This window comes from Phyllostomus hastatus, unplaced genomic scaffold (assembly GCF_019186645.2).
Source record: "Phyllostomus hastatus isolate PE091 unplaced genomic scaffold, TTU_PhHast_1.1 phas_contig_62, whole genome shotgun sequence".
Taxonomy (NCBI): Eukaryota; Metazoa; Chordata; class Mammalia; order Chiroptera; family Phyllostomidae; genus Phyllostomus; species Phyllostomus hastatus.
The window spans coordinates 16,443,010-16,469,007 of NW_025333921.1; the positions used below are offsets into that span (position 1 = coordinate 16,443,010).

At 38.3% G+C, this 25,998-nt stretch overlaps 1 protein-coding gene across 1 annotated transcript; it reads left to right on the forward strand.

Moving 5' to 3' along the window:
- The first annotated feature begins 294 nt into the window (after nucleotides 1-294).
- Nucleotides 295-25,177, forward strand: SENP8 (SUMO peptidase family member, NEDD8 specific). Its single transcript, XM_045848724.1, has 2 exons — nucleotides 295-473; nucleotides 23,881-25,177. The coding sequence occupies exons 1-2, from the start codon at nucleotides 366-368 to the stop codon at nucleotides 24,553-24,555; spliced, it is 783 nt and encodes a 260-aa protein (XP_045704680.1). The 5' UTR covers nucleotides 295-365; the 3' UTR covers nucleotides 24,556-25,177.
- Nucleotides 25,178-25,998: the final 821 nt, after the last annotated feature.

A 25,998-nucleotide genomic window follows, 5' to 3' on the forward strand; every position in this document is an offset into this window, starting at 1 on the left:
TCTGCCGGTGTCGCAGATGCCTGCACCACCAACCCTCAAGGTCCCGGTTGGACTCTGAGCAGCTATCATCTACCGTCGCTGGGTCCTTAGTCTGCTCCCGGCCCGCGCGCCCCCGACTCCGCGCACGCGGCCCCGCCCCGCGCGACTAGGGCGGCAGAGGAGCAGGCGCGCGCGCACTTACCTCCCACGCCCCCTACCGCCAGCAGGAGTCCGCCCGCCTGCACGTGACGCTCCCAGAGAGTAGAGTATGCGCTTGCGCGGGCACACCCCATTCCGTCCGCCCCAGGCGCCCCGCCCAAACTTTTTTCCTCACCTTACGGCAGAGCTGGGAGCTCTGCCTTAGATTCTCCCTTTACTGGGCAGTAATGTCGCAAGGTTGGGATCGAAAACTCAAGGTTTGCGACCATAGCTCTCGCTTTCCGGCCGATACAGAGGTTCCTGAAGGCTGGTGGAGGTGGTGGGGCACCACGCAGGTAAGAAACTGCCCCCCTGCCGACTTCGGTTTGTAGGTCAGTGTATCCCGGCAGAGAACCGTTTCGCTGCCCACTCAGAGCTAGGGTATGCATGCCCCCTTCCCAATTTTGACGCACGGTTCTCAGCGCGGCCCTTCTTAGTCCCCGCCCCTTTCCACAACACGCCCCTTCTCCCCTCCTCTCCCCGCCCCCGATCTGCATTTCCTAGTCCTCCTTTCCATTGATTCTTCCGAGGTTCCACTGAGCATTTTCCATGTCTTGTATTGCAGAAAGTCAGAAACGAATGAAATAGCCTCAGCTTCCTGAAGTGCTGTGTAATGTGGAAGACGATGAGAGAATCCGCAGTGGTAGTAAAGTAAAATTATAATAGAAAAAAAAGCACAGGATACTCATAGAAGGGAGGCCATCAATAGTGTAGAAGGACACGAGGAAACTCTTTCCAGGGCGACCTTCGAGCCACTCTTAACGTGTTAGAAAGATAGTGAGCAATAGCTGGTCAAAGAAATAGAAGAGAAAAGGAGAAAAAGTGACAGGCACAAAAGCATATGATAGTACTGGTCCGGAACAGTAAAAAGAGGAATAGCTGGTGGAAGCTATGCTGGTGCAGCCTACACTTTAAGGAAGTATCGTTGTAAAGGGTGAAAAGGATGAAGACAGAATATGGGCTGCAAGTATATTTTCTTTAAAGATAGGAGACTTAGTGTACCATGAAATCAAGAAGTGGAGAGTTCATGAGTTGAGGGTGTCTTAATTTAGAGGATCAAGAGCACTAATGGAACTCAGCCTTGTAGTGTATTACAATCACCTAGGAAGCTTTAAAAAATAAAATCAGGCCTTCGCCAAGTAACTCAGTGGATTAGAGCGTTGTCCCCATTTTCCAAGGTTGTAAATTCGATCCCAGGAAGCAACCAATGAATGCATGAGTAAGTGGAACAGCAAATTGATGTTTCACTGTCTCTTAAATCAATTTTTTAAATAAAATAAAAAATAAAATCAATGTTGTTACTACACCCAAAACCAATTAAACAAATGCGGGGGTCCATTCATCAGAGTTCTCTCCTGAGGTGACTAATGCCGAGGGTTGAGAACCACTAAGCTAGAGAAAAGGAAAGGATGGGAAGTAGGGAAGAACAGGAAGTTATGGAATTGGCTCTGTGACATTAGAATGGGAGTCATTTGATGAGAGTGAGTTGAGGATACAGTCAGAAGCTTCAATAGTAATGAAAGTGTAGAATAACTGGTCTAGGAAATGGAAGAAGCAGCACTTCCTGCCTTTCCCTTCAGCACAGTTCCATAGCTTAATTTTAATCAGGTCCTCTTGGTTGCAACTTTCCTCTCCCTTTCCCTTCCATTCAGGATTTATTAGCTGGGGGTCCAGCCTTAGAACTCAAGAACATCCTCATTTTTATCCCTAAAAAAGTCAGAGCTCAGCCAGTTTATGAAGTGCAAAGGCTAACTTGGCTCCCCTGGAGACAACTACACACAGTGCCTTGCTAATTTTACATTTCACCAATCCTTTAAGTTAGGAATGAGATATAAAGATAGTGAAGGCCCTGGCCAGTACGGCTCAATTGGTTGGAGCATATTCCTGTAAACCAAAAGGTTACAGATTAGATCCCTGGTCAGAGCACATACCTAGGTTGCAATTCAGTTCCCCATCAGAGCACATATGGGGGGTGGGGGGGCAACCAACTGATGTTTCTCTCTCACATCAGTGTTTTTCTCCCTCTTTCTTTCTCTCCCTTCTACTAAAATCAATAAACATATTTTTTTATATTTTTAAAAGATATTTAAGATACAGCCCCACTAGGATTTTATAGTAATAGGGAAAACAAACCTTTAAAAGAAGAATTCACTTGACTGGCAGAGAAAGGATGTAAAGGCAAAGCCCAAGCCAGTGCAGGGCTACTATCTACTAACTAGGGTTAATCCAAAAACCTGTCTTTCAGCCTACAGATAAGAGAGTCACTGTCGTATGGTGTGATTAGAGCATAGTATGGTGAAAAGGGGTGGGGCAGAGATAAAAATGATAAAATGTAGCCTTGAATCCCATGCTGAAACATTTACTTTATATATTATAATTAATTAGTAGGTATAAATAACAAAGATGAGAAGAAAATAACCTCTTTCATGCCATGGACTCTTTGACAGCCTGGCCTGTGGCCCCTATCTCTGAATGTTTTTAAATGTATAAAATACATGGAAATGAATGAAACCAATTTTTTCAAAATTTCAAAAATATTAAAACAAGCATGTGATAAGGTTACATATGTTCCTCCTTTGCGCAATAAATAACCATCTGGCAGCATGTTTAATTGTGTAATTCCAAAATAATGATGAGTATCAATTATATTTTGAGGTACCTGCAATAACTTTAATATGATATGAAAATATCCTATTTTCTATTGGTGACAGAAGACAAAAGGACTAATGATATTCTGGATTATTGCCTATATTTATTGAAGAAAATGCCAAATTGCAGCTAGAGATTATTGAAAATAAAAATAAAATTTTATTTCCCAATCTAAGTCCGTGGACCTCTTAAATTCTAGCCACATCCTGACCCATGGATCCTAGATTTATAAAAAGCTCACTCTACCTGGCTGGCGTAGCTCAGTGGATTGAGCTCAGGCTGCGAACCAAAGCATCACAGGTTTGATACCCAGTCAGGGCACATGCCTGGGTTGCAGGCCATGGCCCCCAGCAACCGCACATTGATGTTTCTCTCTTTCTCCCTCCCTCCCTTCCCTCTCTAAAAATAAATACATATTTTTTTAAAAGCTCACTCTAATGATTTTAAGTAAGAGCGTAATAGATCAAATCAGTGTTTCAGAGAGGTACTAGAACAGTGTTCATTTCCCAACCTCTCTGTTAGAGCTGAAGTTGGAAACGGGCTATTTTCTTCTCCTCCTCCTCCAATACTTTAGGGGCCACAATTGCCTAATAAGTTAGACCTGCTGGAAGACTGAGCTTCTAGCTATCTATGTATTGATAGGAGCACTACTAGGAAGTGAATTGGGAAAAGTATGTTGGGGCTATTTTTGTGGAAATCATTGAATGCCAAGCTATACTCTGTACTTGCTTTGGCAGATAATGGATAGGTGTGAAAATTTCAGGAGTAGAATAATGCAATTAGATGTCTGTGTGAAAAGTTAATCTAGCAGTAATGTGTATACAGTTTAAATCATCAGAAGATAGGAATGAAGAGACTATACCACTAAATAAATAATTAAGTGATTTTTTGAGGCTAAATTTTATTATAAAGAGATCTCAAAGAGTCTGCTAAATTATTTCCTCTGAGTGACTAGCTAGTTTAAAGAAACATAGATTGAAATGAATAGCATACTGTTTAACAGGAATGTGTACCAGTGTGAAGGTCAGTTAACATTTTACATGATCAAGAAGCTGTTCTGTTCTTTTGAGTTATAAAATGACAATGTTGGCACTTCTGATAAGCAGTGGCTTTACTACATATATCTGTTCCCAGATGTTGCTAAGGCTTCCTTGATTAAATTTAATCTACACCTGCAGATCCTACATTTCTAACTTGTTAAGGTCAAGACTTCTTTCCTTGACAATCCCTTAAACCTCCTAGATGAATACAATGTACTAGCAAACAAAAAGAAATTCCTCAAGGCCCAGATAACCTATCTCTTTGGAAACTGATGAAGACCAGATTATATATATAAAACTTACTGCCCAAATCCCAGCTAGTCCCCAAATTGTGCACTTTTTAAAACATTAATCAACAAATTCAATTTGGAATCCAAGTATTACTAAACCATATGAGTAATGTAAAGTTACTTAACTTTCTGAACCAGACTCTCTGAGAGACTACTTTCTTCAGCATTACTGGCCTATATTTTCTTTCTGTCCATCTTACTACTAGAGATCATGTGCGTAGTGTTATGGTTCAATATAGACTAAAAATCCCGTTTATGCAGAGGGGTGCGGTTCATTTATCTGTTCCCTTTTGTGGGGGAAGGGGAAGAATGGGTGTATCTTAAAACGGAGAGAATGCTTGAATTTATGAGGGTTATAAGAATTTTTATTACAGGAAATCTCTAAAAGCCTCTTTTCTCTTGCTTCCGATTAAGTAGCTATCCCTTCACACATTCATCTGCTATGAAAGCACTAGAACGCCGTCCTGATACTAAAAATTGTCCTGGTTATAGTTACTATCTTTGAACATCTGTAAGTTGAAAAACCTTAGACCTGCCTTCCCTAAGAGCCAACTAATAAATACTCTCTCAGGGTAGTGTGATAGGCTAAATGCCATCAAAACAATAGCTTGGGGATTTCTGACATTTGGCTCTAATTTTCTCACTACTGCTTATTGCAACAACTTGACACTTTAGCAGCTAAAATAAGTAGTTGCTGGAAATTTATATCCTGACTTAATGTATAGTATAATTCAGACTTGGTCAGAGAACTCACTAGTGTTCATGTTAATTAACATTTAAATAAATATTGCAAGATAGAAAATTCTATATATCATAATTGGGTCCCTGTTTTTCTATCAGCACACTACAGTAAAACAAATTCATTATTTCTTTAATTCATTCATTAAATATTTATTGAGCCCCACTGTGTTCCAAGCACATTTTTTAAATCCTTTAATTAGGACTTTGTAATAATTTACCTCTTAACTATCTGAAAAAGTAATTTACCATGCTTTGAAATCTACAAGACAAAAAAATATTAAAAGATGATGGCTTTTACATATTCTTTCAATCTGTGTTTGCCTGTAGCTAATATATGCTGAATACAGTGACTGTTTATGCAATCTGGCACTTTATAACTTCAGCTCATCCACAACTTGTCAGCTTTTACTTCTTACTATATATACTAAAATACAATTCTGGTAACTTTATTAAATATTATCTTAGACCTGTCATTAAATCGAATGGCCTCCACATATACGGCCTTTACAACCCTGGTCATTTCAATTTTGCAATTGTGTGAAATCATTTCTCAGAAACTTTTAAGCAAAACAAGTTCAGTTTAAGAAAAGGCTGGTGTTAACACCAAGTTTCCAGTAGGCAAAAAGAGAAAATATCACACAATTATAGATAGAACCCTTGAAATCTCATTGGTAGACTGAAAATAAAGTTGTCTTTATGGTCAATGACACCTTAGCCATTGATAGCTATGCCTAGTAACAGAGCAGTAAATGAAGTCTTGGGACTAGAAGAAATCCTAAAAGTTCACCTAGTGTGTCTCCCAAGGCTCAGGCAAAAAAAAAGGAATCTAGGGCAATAAAGTTACCAGGCATCACCATCATACCAAGTAGTTTGTTTTGTTTTGTTTTGTTTTAAAGATTTTATTTATTTATTTATTTATTTTTAGAGAGGGAAGGGAGGGGGAGAGAGAGAGAGAGAGAAACATCAATGTGCGGTTGCTGGGGACCGTGGCCTGCAACCCAGGCATGTGCCCTGACTGGGAATTGAACCTGCGACACTTTGGTTCGCAGCCCGAGCTCAATCCACTGAGCTACACCAGCCAGGGCCCAAGTAGTTTTTTCACTTTGAGAGCTGAATTCCTCTATTTGTAAAAGATTGATGATAAAGGAATACTGTTCAAATTTATAAATAACTTACAAAATTAAGAAATCTGTATAACAATTTCATGTTTTTAGGAGTATTTGAAAATGTATTTCAATTCTGTATTTTTTTCTAGAAAAAATTCATTAAAACTTCTCCAGTTTGTCAAGCACTGAAGATAAAAAATGAGTAATATCTAATCTCTGCCTTCTCTTAAAGGGATTTATAATATAAATCTAGGTAATTTTCACATGTCTGTTCATACAAATCACTGAACAACTTAGGGTACGTTAAAAGGAAATTTTTAATTGGAGAAAATTAAAACAAACAACAGGATTGAACTTCCTGAAAATGTTCCTGCTTATGCTGCTATGAAAAGCAAATTTGGTCTCCATTGTAAGTCATGCTTTTTGTGAAATTGCAGATAAAATCATACTTAAAAGTAGGACATAATTTAATTTTAGTAAACATCAGATTATTTTTAGACCTTTGTGTTGAAGATTTATAGAAGAGAGGTTAGAACAGAAGTGAGACCAATGAACTGAAGAAACAGACATTTTAGGACAGTGTAAGAATGGAAGGTGACTATTTCCGTCCAATTTTCCCAACACCATTTATTGTATAGACTGTCTTTACCCCATTGTATATTTTTGCCTCCTTTGTCAAATATTAATTGATCATGTAGACGAGAGTTTCTACATGATCAATTATTCTAGGTTCATTATTCTGTTCCATTGATCGATATGTTGGTTTTTATGCCATGCTATTTTCATTACTATAGCCTTGTAGCATAGTTTGATATCAGGTAGCATGATACCTCCAACTTTATTCTTCTTTCTTAAGATTTCTGGAGCTATTCAAGGTCTTTGGTGGGTCCATATAAATTTTTGGATTATTCTAGTTCTGTGAAATATGCCATTGATGTTTTGACAGGAATTGCATTGAATCTGTAGATTGATTTGGGTAATTTGGACATTTTGATGATGTTAATTCTTTCTGTCCATGAACAAGGCATATGCTTCCATTTATTTGTATCTTCTTCAATTTCTTTCTTCAGCATCTTATAATTTTCCAGTACAAGAATAAAATTTTATCATTTGTCACAGCATAAACAGATCTACAAGGTATTATGCTAAGTGAAATAAGTCAGTCAGAGAAAGGCAAATACTATATGATTTTACTTATATGCAGAATCCAAAGAACAAAATAAATGAACAAACAAAATTGAAACAGACACAGAGAGTGAACTGGTGTTTGTCAGTGGGAAAAGAGGGTTGGGGGACTGGGTGAAAGAGGTAAAGGGATTAAGAAATACACATTGATAGTTACAAAATAGTCATGGGGATGCAAAGTACAGCATAGGAAATATAGTTAATAACATTGCAATAACTATGTGTAGTACCAGGTGGACACTGGAAATACTGGGAGGAACACTTTGTAAAGTATATGATTGTCTAACCACTATGCCATACACCTGAAACTAATAAAAAATACTGAAGGTAAACTGTTAAAAAAAAAAAAAAGTGGGAGGTGGTATATCTAATTTTTTTCTAACTAGAAATACCTATTTATTAGATATGTGCTCATTATTAAAAGAAGGGCGAGGAAGCAGACAGTATCAAAACAGAACAAAAAAGTTAAATTTAAATAATCCTTTTAAAGAAAACTCTAAACTTTGGATGGCTATCATTGATTATTTTTATGTATATTTTTCTTATACAAAGGTTATGCTATAACCTTTTTATAACATATTATGAACATTTCCTATGTCAATAAAATTATATTGTGGGCTGGGATAGGAGTAAAAGATAGAAAATTGTACTTCAACATCAATTAAAACAAAATTTAATAAAATAAAATAAAATAAAATTATAGCTACAACATTGTTTTTTTTTTTAATCCTCACCCAAGGATATATTTATTGATTCCAAAGTGAGAGGGAGAAACATAAATGGGAGAGAAATATCAATAGTTGCCTCCCAGTTTGTTGCCTTTCATAAGCACCCCAACTGGGGACTAAACCCACAGCCTGGGTATATGCCCCTACCAGGAATGGAGCAAATGTCCTTTCAGTTTAAAGATGATGCTCCAGCCAACTGAGCCACGCTGGCCAGGGCTACAACATTATTTTTAATGATTAAAAATATTCCATTGTATAGGAACCCTATTTTTCAATTTTACCAGCCCCCTTATGAACTTCCAGATCATTTCCAGTTTTTCTATTATAAATATTGTAGTGAACATTCTTGTTAAATTTTTGCACACATCTTTAACATTTCTTTTAATATGAATTTCTTAAGGTGTAATACCTACATATACACATTTCCTAAAAATTAAAATATAATAGAAAATTACTCTGCCAAAAGCTCCCATTTGTTTACACTCCTTTCAACAATGAGAATGCCCATTTTCCCACAGTCTGTCAGTAATGCTGGTTATTATCAATTTTCCTCATCTTTGCTAATTTGATAGGTGAAAATCAAAATCTTACTTTAACTTACATTTCTTTGATCCTAGTTACGTGTTGAGTATCTTTCCATCTGTCTATTGGTCAGTTGTATAAGTGTATTAAGCTTTATTTTCTTTTAATAATATTGTTTCATTTTTTACATTTAAATTTTACTATAGGTAAAACATAGTAATTTGATAAAAGGTATGAGATAGACTTATTTTTAAATCAAATGATTAACAAGTTACTCCACTTCCATCAAATGAAACAGCAACTATATCTCGAACTTCACACAGACAGTAAGGTGCTGATGGATATTCTACAAAAAAACAAAAGCAAAAAGTGTTTCATGGTCAAATGAGTTTGGGAGGAAAATTAGACCATAAAAAGTTAAATTTCTTTATTGCAGAACTTCTTCCAGTTTTTAATATGATTGTATGCATTAAGGATCTCCAATAAGGGGGACTTCCAGCCAAGATGGAGGCATAGGTAGACACATTGTGCCTCCTCGCACAACCAAAAGAAGGACAACAACAATTTAGAAACAAAAAACAACCAGAACTGACAGAAAATCAAACTATGGAAGTCTGACAACCAAGGAGTTAAAGAAGAAACATTCATCCAGATAAGTATGAGCGGCGGACTCGGGCAGCCAGGTGGAGAGGACTCACGGCAAAGTGGCGGCTGGCAGACCCCAGGCACACAGGCGGCAGCGGGCAGACCCAGCGAGGCAGTGGAGTGTGGAGGGGCATGGCACACAAGGCAGCTGGCGGACTGAGCGGTTCCATATTCGCGAGCAGATAAACCATGTAAAACTAGGGAGTGAGATAGACCACATACAACCCAGAGTCCCAGCATGGGGAGTAAAGCCTCAAAACACCAATTGAAAACAATCTGTGGGGGTTGAGGTTCCAGGAGAGACTCCCAGCCTCACTGGAGTGTTGGTTGGAGAGACCCACAGAGTCCTAGAATGTACACAAACCCAGCCACCCAGGAATCAGCACCAGAAGGGCCCAGCTTGCTTGGGGGAAGCAGGGGAAGGAACTGAAATCCAGCAGAGAGCAGAGCAAGTGCCCTTGTTCCTCCTCAGACCCCTGCCCCATATACAGCATTACAATGCAGTGATGTGGTACAGTTGCCCTGTGACAGGATGGTTGCCCCACCCTAGTGAACACCTAAGGCTCTGCCCCTCACTACATAACAGGTGAATCAAGACAAAAAAAAAAAAATGGACCAAACGAAAGAACAGATCAAAGCTCCAGAAAAAAATACAACTAAGTGACCAAGAGAGAGCCAACCTATCAGATGCACAGTTCAAAGCACTGGTGATCAGGATGCTCACAGAATTGGTTGAATTTGGTCACAAATTAGATGAAAAAATGAAGACTACACTAAGTGAAATAAAGGAAAATGTACAGGGAACCAATAGTGATAAGAAGGAAACTGGGACTCAAATCAATGGAGTGGACCAGAAGGAAGAAAGAAACAACCAAACAGAAAAGGAAGAAAGAAACAAGAATTCCAAAAAATGAGCAGAGGCTTAGCAACCTCCAGGACATCTTTAAACGTTCCAAAATCCAAATTATAGGGGTACCAAAAAGAGAAGAGGAAGAACAACCAGTGGAAAAGTTATCTGAACAAATAATAAAGGAGAACTTCCTCATTCTGGCAAAGGAAATAGACTTCCAGGAAGTCCAGGAAGCTCAGAGAGTCCCAAAGAAGTTGGACCCAAGGAGGAACACACCAAGGCACATCATAATTACTTTAGCCAAGATTAAAATGAAGGAGAGAATCCTAGAAGCAGCAAGAGATAAGGAGGCAGTTACCTACAAAGCAGGTTCCATCAGACTGTCAGCTGATTTCTCAAAAGAGACCTTGCAGGCAAGAAGGGGCTGGAAAGAAGTATTCCAAGTCATGAAAGGCAAGGACCTACATCCAAGATTGCTCTATCCAGCAAAACTTTCATTTGGAATGGAAGGGCAGATAAAGTGCTTCTCAGATAAGGTCAAGTTAAAAGAGTTCATCATCACCAAGCTCTTATTTTATGAAATGTTAACGGGACTTATCTAAGAAAAAGAAGATAAAAAACATGTACAGTAAAATGGCAGCAACCACACCTAAATCAAAAACAAAAACAAACTAAGCAAATAACTAGAACAGGAACAGACCACAGAAGTGGAGATCACATGGAAGGTTAGCAACAGGGGAGTGGGAGGAGGAAAGGGGGGAAAAGATACAGAGAATAAGTACCATAGATAATAAGTAGAAAATAGGGGGAGGCTAATAATAGTATGGGAAATGTAGAAGCTAAAGAACTTATAAGTATGACATATGGACATGACCTAAAGGGGGGAATGTGGGTGGGAGGGGGTGTGTAGGGTGAAGGAGGGAAAATGGGACAACTAATAGTGTAATCAATAAACTATATTAAAAGAAGAAAATAAATAAAATTAGCATGTTAAAAAAAAAAGAATCCAATAAGGAGTTTTAAGATACAGCATTTCCCTAACTTATTTAACCATGTAATCTTTTTTTTCTTTCAAGTCATACCTATGAAATCCTGTGGAACTATGCTTTTCAGAATAGTAGGCACTAGCCACATATGGCTATTTCAATTTAAGTTTAAATTAATTCAAATTAAATTAAATATTCAGCTCCTCAGTCAAACTAGCCACATTCCGCATGCTCAATAGTCTCATGTGGCTAGTGGCTACTGTTTGGACATTGCAGTTGAAAAACACATCCATCATTGCAGAAAGTCCTGTTGGACAGCGCTGCTATAGAACATAGTATTCATTGAAAACATGGGATAATCCATAATTTCTCCCTTGATTTGTAATGTCTCCATCATCATATTTAAAATTTCTAATAATGCATGGGTTTCTCTGCTCTAGTATTACATGGCTAGTTGTGACTTAAGCTTTAGCATCTTTATTTGAGAGCAGAAATGAATTCTTGCATGAAGTAGGAAGCTAAACTAGAAGGGATAGTAAAGGCCCTTACACTTTTGAGTCTCTGTAAATATAAATATTTTCCTGTGGAATTTGATTTATATCATGTTGATATCCATACTCCATTACTCATTCATTTATTCTACAATTATGTATTGAGTACCTGCCCAATAGTAAACAGAGAGTAAGTGATGGCATCTTATTTTGGCTGGTCACAAGAGATCTCTGGATAAGTAGCATTTAAACTAAAATCTACCCAACAGAAAGAACCAGCCACTCAAAGGCTGCAGCTGAAGTAATATACCAGCCCTCAGGAGGTGTTGCTGGTGGAAGTAGGTAGGGTTCTTCCACAGAGTCAGAAGAAAAACATTTCAGGGTCCCACGAATAGCAGGATGAGGTGTAGCAGTGAGATTTATTGGAGCAAAAACAAAGGACTGCCCCCAGGTGCCCAATGTCTCATCCACTACTAAGTGGCTTAGCTCTGTCTTGCTTCAGAAGAAGTCCTAGGCCTGGTGAGCGTAAGTGCCTATTAGCAGGGTCAGGATCCAGAGCTGTGATGCCATCACCCTGGGCACTAGTAGTCCCACATAGTCTCTGCTCCTGGCTGTGCTCTGGCCAGTTCTGCACGGTTGCACCCAGGCCCAAGCTTAGACCTGCTCTGCTGCAGACCCACATGACTGCGAGCCCACATGGCTGCTTCAGAGAGAGACTGCACAAACAAATGAACAAATGCACAAACCAACCCATGCTACTAAAATGGGCCTTTGTTAACTTTATATCTCCTTAGGTTTGGGAAAAGACAGGCTTTCTTTCAAACTAACCACTCTTCCAATCCTTTGCAGTGTTGTGCTGGGTCCTCCCGCTATCAAATCTGGTCTTTTTTCGGGTTTCCCAGGCTAGACTCTGCCTCTTTATGTTGTCATTTTGGCTCCTACTATGCACTCCTCAAAGTTTTGCCTCTATTATCTTGGTTTCTGTTGCTCATGCGCCCAGCAGAGGAATTTCCCCTTTATTGTTTATTCCCTCCCCACCCCATCCCCAGTAATCCTGCTACTGGCCAGTTGTCTCCTGGGGAGACTAGAAGGCTGATTTTTTCTGCTCACTCAGGGATTGCTCGGGGATTAAGTCCCTTTGGCCAAGGATGCAGTGGTTTCTTGAGGAGTCTGGATGGTGCAACTTCCTAGTGTATTAGACTTAATGTTTGAATCCATTTGCTCTCTTCTCTGATTAATAACTAGCTGGCTACCTATGTTAACATTTTCCCCATTAAGAATCCTGAGCCCTTGTAATCTTATAAGGGTAAATGATAGAGTTCTCATTTTCTGTAGCTTTTTTCTCCTGTCAAAGGCTGTAGCCTTACCTACACCCAGGCCCTGAGATTATTGCTACCTACCAAAGGAAGAAAGGAGGAAAAGGGAAGGGGAACCTACCCACAAGGGAGAGGGGTTCTGTAAAGTCTGGGGCAGTCTGCTGTTGTCCTTGGAAGGCAGCATGAATGATGTCTAGAGAATAGCACTGTTGGACAAGTTGGCATCCTTATTGTATCCTAGAGGTGACAGATTTAACAAGGCTAAAAAGGCATAGTCCACAAATGGAGAAAGAGAATTATAGCAAATAAAGGTCTGATGAGAGGTAAGAACCAGGTAATAGAGGGAGAGACCAACTTTATAGTATTCAAAATTAAGTTGGGGGGTGGGCATCCATGGACAAATGTGTATCACACCTGTATAAAGCCCTTTTGTTTACCATACTTCATTCAAATTAGGCTAAGGGGAACATTCTGATATCTTTCTGAACGCTATCCTTTCTGTCTGAATCTGTGGGTAAGGAAAGAGGGTCAGAGATTCCTCTGAGTCATTTGTTTCCCAAAAGACAATTTATTTTTTAATATATTTTATTAATTATGCTATTACAGTTTTACCATTTTTTTTCTCCTCTTTATTCCCATCCACTCTGAAAATCCCCTTCCACCAGCATTCCCCCACTTGGTTCATGTCCATGGGTCATACATATAAGTTCTTTGGCTTCTACATTTCCCATACTATTCTTCACCTCCCCTATCTTTTCTACCTATCATTTGTTTCTTATTCCCTGTATCTTTTCCCCCATTCTCCCAGCTCTACCTCCCTGCTGATAACCTTATATGTGATATCCATTTGTAATTCCATTCTAGTTGTTTGCTTAGTTCGTTTTTGTTTTTGTTTTTTTAGGTTTAGTTGTTAACAGTTGTGAGTTTATTGTCATTTTACTGGTCATACTTTTGATCATCTTCTTTTTCTTCGATAAGTCCCTTTAATGTTTCATATAATAAGGGCTTGGTGATGATGAAATCCTTTAACTTGACCTTATCTAGGAAGCACTTTATCTGCCCTTCCATTGAAATGAGAACTTTGCTGGATAGTCACCGTGAGTGTACATCCTTGCCTTTCATGAGTTGGAATATTTCTTTCCAGCCCCTTTTGCCTCCAAGGTTTCTTTTGAGAAATCAGCTGATAGTCTTACAGGCATTCCTTTGTAGGTAACTCTCCTTTTCTCTTGCTGCTTTGAAGATTCTCTCCTTATCTTTAATATTGGGTAATGTGATTATGATGTGCCTTGGTGTATGCTTCCTTGGGTCCAATTTCTTTGGGACTCTCTGAGCTTCCTGGACTTCCTGGAAGTCTATATCCTTTGCCAGATTAGGGAAGTTCTCCTTTATTATGTTTTCAAATAAGTTTTCAATTTTTCACTCTTCCTCTTCTCCTTCTGGCTCCCCCCCCTCCCGCCCCCATCCATGATTCGGATGTTGGAATGTTTAAAGTTGTCCTGGAAGTTCCTAAGCCTCTCCTCATTTTTTTGAATTCTTGTTTCTTCATTCTGTTCTGGTTGAATGTTTATTTCTTCCTTCTAGTCCAAACCATTGATTTGAGTTCCAGTTTCCTTCTCGTCACTGTTGGTTCCCTGTACATTTTCCTGTATTTCACTTTTCATAGCCAACACTTTTTCCTCTATTTTGTGACCATACTTAAACATTTCTGTGAGCATCCTGATTACCAGTGTTTTGAACTCTCCATCTGATAGATTGGCTATCTCTTCATCACTTCATTGTATTTTTTTTTTTTTTGGAGCTTTAATCTGTTCTTTCATTTTGGCCACTTTTTTTGTGTCAGCATACCTGTTACATTGTAAGGGACGGAGCCTTAAGTATTTGCCAGGGTGGGGCAACCCACTTGGCTGCATCATGGCACTGTATGTGGGGGAGGGGTCCAAGGAGGAGCAGCTGTTTGCTCAGCTCTCAGCTAGGTTTCAGTCACTCTTCTGCTACCCATAAGCAAATTGGGCCCATTTGGCGCTGATTCCTGGGTGGGTGGGTTTGTGACATTCCAGGACCCTGTGGGTTTCTTCAAGGGACTCTCCTGTGAGGCTGGGAGTTTCTCCCACTGCTGCCTCATCGCCTGTAGGTTCTTTCAGTCAGAGATTTTGAGGCTTTCTTTCCCATGCTGGGACCCTGGGTTGTGTGGTGTGTCTCACTCCCCAGTTGTTCCTCCCAGTCTATCGGCACACAAATGTAGGACCAACCACTCCTCCAGCTGCCTCCTTGCAACTCCTTGGTTGTCAGACTTCCATAGAGTTCAATTTTCTGGTAGTTTTGGTTGTTTTTTGTTTCTAAACTTGTTGTTGTCCTTCATTTGGTTGTGCAAGGAGGCACGGTGTATCTACCTATGCCTCCATCTTGGCCAGAAGTTCCCAATAGACAATTTAAAATCTATATCCCCAAAGCAGTTTCAATGTGGCAGAACTTTGGTCCCTTCAGTCCCGCCTTTTAAATAATAATATTTTATATTCCAGGATTAAAGCCAATAGACCACTCCCTGCTTTATCAATTTATCAGTGTAGTCCTGACAAGAAGTCAGTTTAGCCAAAACACTGAGTCTCATTTCAGGAGGGAGCAATGCAGATTGGCTTCCGAAGTGAGGCCTATACTGTGTAAACAAGCAATCAAGTATTTAATAAGGGGTACGCCTATGAAAACAGAAGAAACAAAAACAAAGGTTAATGAACACAGCAAATCACAAACCAGTTTCTGCATCTGTAAGACTGTCAGTCAAGGAGACTTCCAGATTAAGGCATTTACTGGGTTGAAAGCAAGCAGTGACAGTCTGATCCTCCTTGTCTGCAGTTTGAACATCTCTGGTGATGACATCAGTTGCTCAAGTAAATTCTGTATGGCATAAAACTTAGGGGGGGAAAAGTTTTAATTCTTAATGATTCTAAGTCAAAGGATGGGAGAAAAATGAAAGTTTGGAGATTTGAAGAAAACTAGGAGAATTCAGAATTCAGTTCAGGAAAACCACAACTTTGAAGACAATTAACTAGAGGCTAATATCTACAACTGTATTACAAATTCTAAGGAAACACAATTTCACTCCCTCACATCACCCTCACTTTTATTAAAGAGCCAAATTAAAACCAATTTATTTACTGCAATTAGTCCAGTTTTAATTTGGCCTGATTATTTGCATAAACACAACAAGAATAACAATCATATAGGTTCTTGTAAATCTGCTTTGCTGGAATCTCATAAGGAATCTTCAGATTGACCTTTAATTAGCCCCTCAGGGCAAAGAAGCCAAGCTGTGTAGTTGCCATCAAACTTTGCCTACAAAGCCTACAGGTTTGGATAAATTCCTCATGTTCTTGAGGTCCCCAAATATGTCTTCAGGTTTCTTTCTTGTCATGTCTCAGGAAAGCAAGTTTTGTTTCTTACCTGGAAAAAGTGCCATAAACTGCATGAATAAGCAAGGTACCAGGCTATTTCTGCAAAGGGCTTTTATCAGCTTTCAGTGTCACTCTTAATTCCTTAAAGCTTTATGGTGACATCCAGAGTCCAGGCATGTATCTCTCAGACATGTCATTTCAGTCACAGTGTTGGTTAATAAAACCACAATTGGAAGATGGGTTTATGTGTCCTATTATAAAAAGAACAAATTTTTATTGAATTCATGCAAACAAATATATTGCTGTGACTCACCCATTAAGAATTGCCAAATTCTGGTGGGATCAGGTAGGGAGAAAAATATAAAGCAAAAGGAAAACCTGTGTTCTCCTCAAAAAAGTGGAAAAGAACCAAACTCCAACTCTGTATTAGGACAACCAAAAAGTAGGCAATTATCATTCATTAGATTGGCAAACATACCTACATTTTTAAGCAACATACCTCTAATAAGGTATAAGACATTTATTAACAGCTTCAAATTTATTTTCTATTAGGTTGGCTAAAAAATCTGTTAAGTTTTATCCATAAAAAGACACATTTTTCATTTTCACCATAACTTTATTTTTTTCTGTTTTTTAAAAATTTTATTTATTGAGCCTTGGCTGGTGTGGTTCAGTGGACTGAGCACTGGCCTGCAAACCAAAGGGTCACGGGTTCAATTCCCAGTCAAGGCACATGCCTGGGTTGTGGACAAGGTTCCCATGATGGGGCACACAAGAGGCAACCACACATTATTTCTCTCCCTCTCTTTCTCCATCCTTTCCCCTCTGTGTAAAAAAATGAATAAAATCTTTTAAAAAAATTATTGATTGATTTGGCAGTGGTGGGGGAGAGAGAGAAAGAAAGAAACATTGATTAGTTTCACTTATTTATTGCATTCAATGGCTGCTTCTTTTTGATTATGCTCTAAGGTCAAACATACAAACTTACTACCGGATCACTACTTCATTTAACAAACATCTTTTCAGAAACTATGAGACTTGCTTCATACCTTGTGGACGAAAAAGGAGCCACTTACTGAACCTGACAATCTCAGAGGAGGCCTGCATAGTGGGCCTTACAAAGTCAGATACCAAAAGTAACCACGTAGAATGGTCTGAAATTAAAACTGGGTATCTTCCCTTACAAAGGTCTGTCTTTACCTTATCTGAGCCTGTTGTCTTTTTGCATCTACAACAACACACCTTTGGAAAGTCAGGGTAATTTTCTTTTTCCAGACCTCTTGGGGCGCAATCGCTGCACTAGAGCAGAGACCACAAAATCCCTCATTGTTATTCTCATCCTGTTACTGTTAACTGTCCTATTGGCACCAATATAAAAGAAGTATGTGTCTATCATTTACTTTTTATCCATTCCCAGTGATCCTCCACCCTGCTTTGCTTTCTTTCACCTCCCTAATCACCAGTGGATTTCCTGTAACCCTCTAAAGTCTTCTCCTTTGGTTTTAATGTATAAAAATAAGATGCAAAATTGCCATTCTCCAGAGCATTTTCTCAATCCCTTGAGATTTTGGTTCCTGGCAATTGTCGTCAGTTTGGCTCAAACAAACTCATAAAAATTCTCTACAGGTTTGGACGTTTCTTACATTGACACCTTATGAAATACTTGTTAATTAATATTTCTCGTGTATATATTAAGATTTTATTTATTTTAGAGAGATGGAAAGGGAAGGAGGAAGAGAGGGAGAGAAATAGCAATATGTGGTTGCCTCTTGAGCATCCCCTACTGGGGACCTGACCCGAAACTCAGGCATGTGTCCTGACTGGGAATCGAACCAGCGACCCTTTGGTTCGCAGGCTGGCACTCAGTCCACTGAGCTACACCAGCCAGGGCCTCATGTATATTTTTGATCTTATAAATATTTAGTTATGCATCTATAAACTAGACAATTATTATTTATACCCTCTGTAATTAGTATTTTTAAACATTTTCTCATCAAAAATCCAGATTGAAATAGCCAACAGTAACACCTCTAGTTAAAGGTGAGTTATTCTACCTGAAAAATGTCTTTAAGATATTTTGATAAATAGCCCCAATGCTTTATTAGACCTTTAAAAATCTTAAAATCAATTCAACCTAGAAGTTTACAATAGATTACATGTGAGTGGTCTATAGTAGGGATTAGCACAGTTTTTCTTTAAGAGGCAAACAGTAAATATTTTACATTTTGCAGGTTAAACAGTTCTTGTAGCTCAAAAGCAGCCGTGGCCAATATGTGAAAGAATGAGCATCACTTTGTTCCAGTAGAGCTTCATTTACAAAAAGGGCAGTGGGTCAGATTTAGTCTGGTGGGCTATAGTTTATTGAGCCTAGGACAAGAAAACTAGGATTATTTTTTTAAGATTTGTTAAAGAGGATGACAAACTTTGAAATTGGCAGGTCGCTTGGAAACATGTTAAAAATACAGGTACCCAGACCCTACCCCAGAAATAGATCATATATGCTCTCTAAAATTCCCATATATGATGCTGATGTGTACCCTCAGCTGCAGTCACTATTCATCTGCTCCAAACCCCAGGTGATAAACCAGAAACCTAGAAGTTTAATGATTTATCCAGAGTCAAACAACAGGTAAATTGAAGATCTGAGCCAATATCAAGTTTTCCAACTCCCAACCTAGTTTTTTTTCTGCTGAACCAGCAGCTTCTTCCCTTATGTCAGCAGGAAATCATAGCAGCTCCTATGGAATTATAAGTTTTCCCCTTAAGTTAGTTTTTATCACTTCTTACTTAGTTCTGCTGTTTTTATAACAAATATTCAAGTATTATGCATTTTAAGGATTTTAAGATTAATATGAAAAAATCTCTTGTTAAACTTTTGTTTAGGAAGTGTTCTACAGTATGAATTTAATATTGGTTTCATTTCACGACAGAAGTAGGAAGGTATAAATTAAACCCAGGAATCGCAGGGTTGTGCACACTGACAATACATTAATGTCACTGCTTAACTCTGAAGTGGAACCATTTTCTCTGCAGTTTAGCATTCCCTCTTTTTATGCCAGCAGTAAAGCACAAGGGCATGGAGTTGTGCCCTGGCCAGGTCTATCCTTGATATGACTTTGTGGCTTTATGGAAACCAAAAATAGTGCTTTATTTTCAAGGAATTTTTAAGATCTATTATTACCCCAAATATAGGGAACAAGGAAGGAAACTAACTTTTTTTTTGAGAGCCTGGTACATACTAGACATTGTGCAGACTGTTTTCCCTCATTTTTAGTTCACTTAATCCTGTGAGGAAGGTTTTATTACTACCTCATTTTACAGATGGGGAGAACAAGGCCCAGAAAGAGGATGAATAGCTTGCTCAAGGTCATATAGATAGCAAGTGGGAAAGTTAGAGCCTGGATCCAAAGCCTCCCTGCCCCAAAACAGAACTATATTTTGTAGGATTTTACAAATAGAACTCTGAGGAGGTCATTGTCCCCCCAGTTCACTCTCCCAATATTCCTTACCATCTACCAAAACCAAGTACATAGGTCTTTTAATTCGGAAGGAGCTTACTATTAATCAATGGAGGGAAACAGACAAAAAGAAAACAAAAATGGAGTGTTACAGACAATATAAAAATCCTAAATGGGCTTATTTCTCTTTTTTACTCTATTTTCTGATTCCCTTTTTAAAACATTTCACTCTGGCAAATATTTATTCTACCTCAGATATTCCAAGCACAGTGCTCACTTTATAGAAAGGAAATATCCCTGGGATGGTTCTAGATGGTCGATTCTCAGTTCTTTTGCTAGATCTTCTTCCATCTCCTTTTCCCTCCCTCATTAACAATGAGATCATCGCCCTGTTGGAGTGGCTAGGTTGTTTGGAGAATTGTCCTGTGCAGCAAAAGGTGCCAGGTTCGATCCCTGGTTGGGGAGCCTCTGGGAGGCAACCAATGATGTTTCTCACAGCAGTGTTTTTATTTCTCTCCTTCTCCCTCTTCTCCCTTACCCTCTTCCTCTAAAAAATCAATTATTTTCAAAAGGGGTCTGGTGTGTTTGCCTTCTTTGGGGGGAGAGGGTGTGGAATGAGATCATCGTCCTCCCAGTCACCACAACTAGAACGCTTAGAATGATCATTTCTTAATTTTTTTCTCCTACCCAGTCTGCCTTTCCCTGATCGCTTATTGATTCTCTGTCTACAATATCTTTTCTTCCTTGTTTCTCCATTCCTACTACCATTTCCCCAGATTTAGGTCATGCCTTCCTATTTTTACTTTTAATAAAAATCTAATTGATCTCTACCTCCAATTTCTTCTCTCCCAAACACTTAATCCTATTTGTTGTAGCTAAATCATTAATCTTCTAAAGCACTGGCCTAGTCATTCATGGCTTACCTCTTCCTCCAGTATAAATTCCAAATTCACCTGGAATTCAGTCTATCACCACTTAGCTTCTAGTAATCTTCCTTTAACCTCCGCCTTCACTCATACCCATACTTTATTCCAGACAGACCGTACTACACAGTTAAAGACGCTTTCCATGCATCTCTGCCTTCTTAATGTCAATCTTCATGCATCTAACCATACCTGCCTTTCAGGAGCCCACTTTTATGCCACTTTCTCCTTGAAGTCTTTCCTGATCTGAGCTCTCCTTCCCTTTCACCCTCTTTGCCAGGAATGATTGCTCCTTACGGATTCCCATGTGTTTTATTTGTGCCTTCAGGGTTTCTTCTCTCATTGTGTGTAAGCCACCTTATACATCTTTGTATCTCCCACAATACCTAATATTAGGTACACAGGAGGTGTTTATAGACTAAAAGAGGTACATGTATATCAATTATGTGTTCATAATAAGCTTAAACTCATAAAGGTAGGACCTATTACTATTTCAATCTCATTCTGATTTTCCAGCCCCTAGGCACAAAGGAAACATTCAGTAACCATGCATTAAATTAAATTCATTACAGTTATCAGTTATTGTGATAGGAATTTCCTGATGGCACAATAGATATCTGGAAATAATACTTTTTTTTTTATTTTACTTACCTGTGTTTCTTCATTTTACATTGACAACTAACCTATGTATTTGTATTCATAGTCTCACTTTTCAGAAGAGGAAACTGAGGTTTAAAGAAATTAAATAGTTTATGATCACACAGAACTGTATGAGTAGCACAACTGAGTCTAAAATTCAGGTCTTCACTTGTGAAGTTTAGAGTACTTTTTCTTGGCCAAGGGTGGTTTTCCAAAGGCTAGTCCTGTTTGCTTTAGAATTGTTGGGGTTAAACTATTGCAGCCATATAGTATGGAATAGAATTAGGTCCTTGATCGAACCATTGTCTGTGTGTTAATGTTTTCAAAATTAAATAGGTAAAATACAACAACGATTTCTTGAAGAAAATCATGACTCTGACTCTGGATACTCCCTCCAAAATAAGGTGCCTCTCTATTCAGGCATTCTTCTCCTTGTAGGCTCCTATCCCTGGTTGGGTTGGCTATTAAGATGTGGATCTGATTTCAGCTGGCAGCACAGAGAAGAGGTCTAGGTATTCGCTAGGCAGTACAACTTGGCAGTGCCACTACACAGTGTCCATTGATGGCATAGGAGAGTGACTGAGGGAGCCTTGCTTGGTACACATGCAGTCATTCCCTTTTCATGTTCATGTACTCTTAAGTCAAATCAGCAGCAAGCTGAGACCTACTGTCCATACAGATTGCCCTTTGCTCATTTGCCATCATGCTAGTATTAAGGATCATTAGAAAAAACAATCCTCTGAAACAATTTCATCTATTACAAGGATATTGGAGGACATTATTCATTATAATACACCATGTCTTCTATGAAAATTTCTTGAGAGAAAACTGACCTAAAGCTTTTAGCTCTCCTGAGCAATTGCTTTGTTTTTACCCTATGGTCACTGTGAATATTTAACTTAATGCTCTCTGGTTCACTGCCAAACACCATAGAGCCAAATTCGTGGCCCACCCATCACAAATGGGCTCCGTGCCTCATTAACTTTGTTCCTGGCTCCAGGTTACATCTCTGTTGAAATTATTCTTTCTTCTTGAGAAAATCATAGTTCATACCATCTCAGTTTGTAGACAGATAGATACACACTCATAAACAACCTCATATTGTTTCTGAAGTACTTCACATTATGACATACTGTGTGCACATAAAACCCTCTTTTGTCCTTCTTAGTTCATTTACCTTATTTACTGTATGTTTATTTTTATATAGGTTTTTGTAGGGTTTTGATTACATGAAAATGGTTGTGCCACAGAATTTTATTGTTTTAATAGTGTAAGCAAGTGGTAAAATAACTGACCTAATAGCCAAAATTGATTAAATTGATGTCATAATTTTAACTCAGTCTTTCACAGCAGTATTATTTTTTACCAATGTGCATTGCTCTGTAGTCTCAATCTGCATGTGACAATTTATTGCTTTGTGATTTTTAGAAATATTGTTATGCTGCCAAATCAGTGCACAGCAATGAGCTTTCTGTTAGGCTCAAATATTGTTACCTTATCACCTACTAGACTTACTGTCTTTGTTAGCACCTTACCTCAGGTGATCATGAGCATATTAATCTTATCATACGACTTGTCTTGCACTTACCCTAAATCATGCTTTTGTTTGAACAAGATAACACAAGGTGGGCAAAAGTAGGTTTACACTTGTTCATATGGAAATATATAATATAATAATTAACAAATAAACCTACTGTAAACAACTATAAAGCTACTTTGCCCACCCTTGCATGAATACATATTTGTTTCTAAACTTCATTTGCTTTTATTGGTTTGGAGCTCTATCCAAATTGTCTGATCATCTTACTGATAAAAACAATAACATAAATATTATTTGAACAACATTTTGTGCTCTTTTAATATCTTCAAACAAAATTATTTGGCCTTTTCTACAAACACTCTGAAACATGCAAAGCAGACAAATACCCTTTTTACAGATAACAAAAACAAAGACAAATCACTTAAAAGACTTGCTTAAATGATACCAGCAAATCAGTGGTAGAAACGGCTAAACCCAGGTCTGCTGACTCCTGTGCCACAGTGCCTATCAACAACAAAAGCTGTAACTTCCATTATAAGCATTACATAGGCATTGTCTTACCCCTTGAGGTTAAAGATGAGAAATGGGCAAAGATATATCACTCATGCACTTGGCTGGGCAGAATCAGGAATTAATTGCATTTCTGTTACTCATGATTTTCTCTTCTTGAAATTACAGTGCCTTTTAACTACAACTCTAATCACTGTCACTTTACATTATGGAATGAGGAAGCAATATTTTATCTTATCTCTTGAAAATTAATGTTGAAATGGAAACTATTTCCCTTAGTAATTAGTAACATTTTTTAGACTCTTTGAAAATTCATCATTAATATAAAAGTAATTTGCCATTTTTATGCATATTCATTAAAGGGCCAAATATATGATATGGTTAATGCCACGGAGTTTGGTGAAACATTAGTTGTAATTTTAACCAGTCTCTATACTTAAAAAGAAAATTAAAAATCCATGCTTACTGTTTCAGCATGGAAAATTTCCAAAGTTTTTATTCTACCTAATTGTTAACATAAAGCACTTATCCTAGTTTCCTAAAAGGTTACTCTTAGCCAGGCATTGTTGTCAAACAGTTTACAATTATATTTAATCTTTACCAAAACCCCATGAGGGTAGGTATTACATATTATCCCCATTTGATAGCCAGGTATCATATTCAACAGTAAATGTTGTCTTCTGCCTCTATTTCAGCTTCTGGAATTTCTGAGCAATCCTGGTCAGTACACGATGGACCCTGTAGTCTTGAGTTACATGGACAGTCTACTGCGGCAATCAGATGTCTCACTATTAGATCCTCCAAGCTGGCTCAATGATCATATTATTGGATTTGCCTTCGAGTATTTTGCCAACAGTCAGTTTCATGACTGCTCTGACAGAGTCTGCTTCATCAGTCCTGAAGTCACCCAGTTCATCAAGTGCACCAGCAACCCAGCAGAGATCGCCATGTTCCTTGAACCCCTGGGTCTCCCGCATAAGCAAGTTGTATTTTTAGCCATCAATGATAATTCCAACCAAGCTGCTGGGGGAACCCACTGGAGTTTGCTGGTTTATCTCCAAGATAAAAATAGCTTTTTTCATTATGATTCCCATAGCAGGAGCAACTCAGTCCATGCAAAGCAGGTAGCTGAGAAATTGGAGGCTTTCTTAGGCAGAAAAGGGGACAAACTGGCCTTTGTGGAAGAGAAAGCCCCTGCTCAACAAAACAGCTATGACTGTGGGATGTACGTGATATGTAACACTGAGGCTTTGTGTCAGAACTTGTTTAGACAACAGCCAGAATCACTATTACAACTACTCACTCCTGCATACATCACAAAGAAGAGGAGAGAATGGAAAGATGTCATTGCCAGACTTGCTAAAAATTAGCTATCATATATTTGTGTCTTTTGAAGTCTCTTTCTGCCCATCCCCGTTTGTTGGATGGTTGACATCTCAGTGCCTGAGAGAAGATGCCTGGTAGAGGCAAGCTTAGGGTTTTTTCTTTTTCCTGAAAGAATGTCCTTCTCTGCATTATCCTAATGAAAAGTTTCATTTTAACCCTAATTTAAAAACACTATGTTCTGTGAAAATGTCCTGAAGTTAAACACCAAAACCTTAAAACCAAGCTATTTTAACATTTATTAATTCCCTTTTAGTCTCCCTTTGCTTATTCCAAAGGAAAAACAGTAACCTGTAAAACAAATTAAGAATATGTGAAATCTAGAGGAATGCAAGAAAAAAATGATAGAAGAACCAAAAAATTATTGTACAGTCCACTGGCTGGAAGTGGATCAAGCCCTAACTTAATTCAAGATCTAAGTATTATAAGAATCAGTTATTCACTTCTGTGATATCTCTTCCATTCACCATGCAAAGCTTTCCTATCAGCATACCCTTTGCAAAGATTTGATAAAGATGATGTTGACCCATCTTCCTCCATCTGATTCCTAGATGCTTTAAGAAAGGGGGCATCTTGAGTAATTTCATTAAATTAAATGGCTCTGGTAGACCTCTGTGCTCTGTGAACAGTCAATTTGCTACTCTGAATTGATAAATGCTTTCCTTAACCTTGTGTGTTAGCCATGCACACTCTCCTTCCTTATATCCAAAGCCCTGTGGTGTTAAAACTCATAGCTAATAACTTCCCAAGGTTATCTGTTATTTCAGATAAGTATTTCTGCTTTCTGATAATCATAGTTGTTTTTTTTCCTCTCCTCTCTACCCTTAATCTGGCAGAAGTGTTTTCAGTTATAACATGATGATTTCAGGACTATAATATAATATCTGAAATTTACAGACTGAAAAATTGGTTTGTTTTTGAGATACAAAGGAGAAAAAGTGGCCTTTCTCAACCTTTTTGCTTAATTCAAAATGCAGACAATTTAATTTTTAAAATGTGGAGCCAAGGGTGAAAAAGAAATCCTGTCCCTTCTAAATCATTTATTTTTTCTTAGAGTTATTTCAAATAATTAACAACCAGATGATACTTTGGTTATACATATTAATTCTATTCCTAATGAGAATTAGAGTTCAATGATTGAAAACCAAAGATTTGCTTCAGACATGAAACTGACTTCGGCTACCTCCCCAGCCTAACCCTGCCCCTAGCCCTCATGGCCCAAAATAACCTCACTACCCAGTGACCACAGAGGCAGTAACTCAGTTCCTTTTAATTAGGGAGGGAAAACACAGTGTAAATAAGTACTGGTTACATAGCAGGCCTGAGTGAACACAAGCTGAAACTAAAAGAGAAAGCTATAAAAGTTTCCATTTCAAGTTGATATGTTTTGGATAAAAAAGACTTAATGGAAGACAGGCAGAAAAAAAAAA

Bases quoted from the DNA above. Each gene is read 5' to 3' on its own strand.
- SENP8 (XM_045848724.1), top strand. From the start codon at position 366: ATGTCGCAAGGTTGGGATCGAAAACTCAAGGTTTGCGACCATAGCTCT. The intron at 474-23,880 runs GTAAGAAACTGC...CCTCTATTTCAG, and splicing joins GGTGGTGGGGCACCACGCAG to CTTCTGGAATTTCTGAGCAA.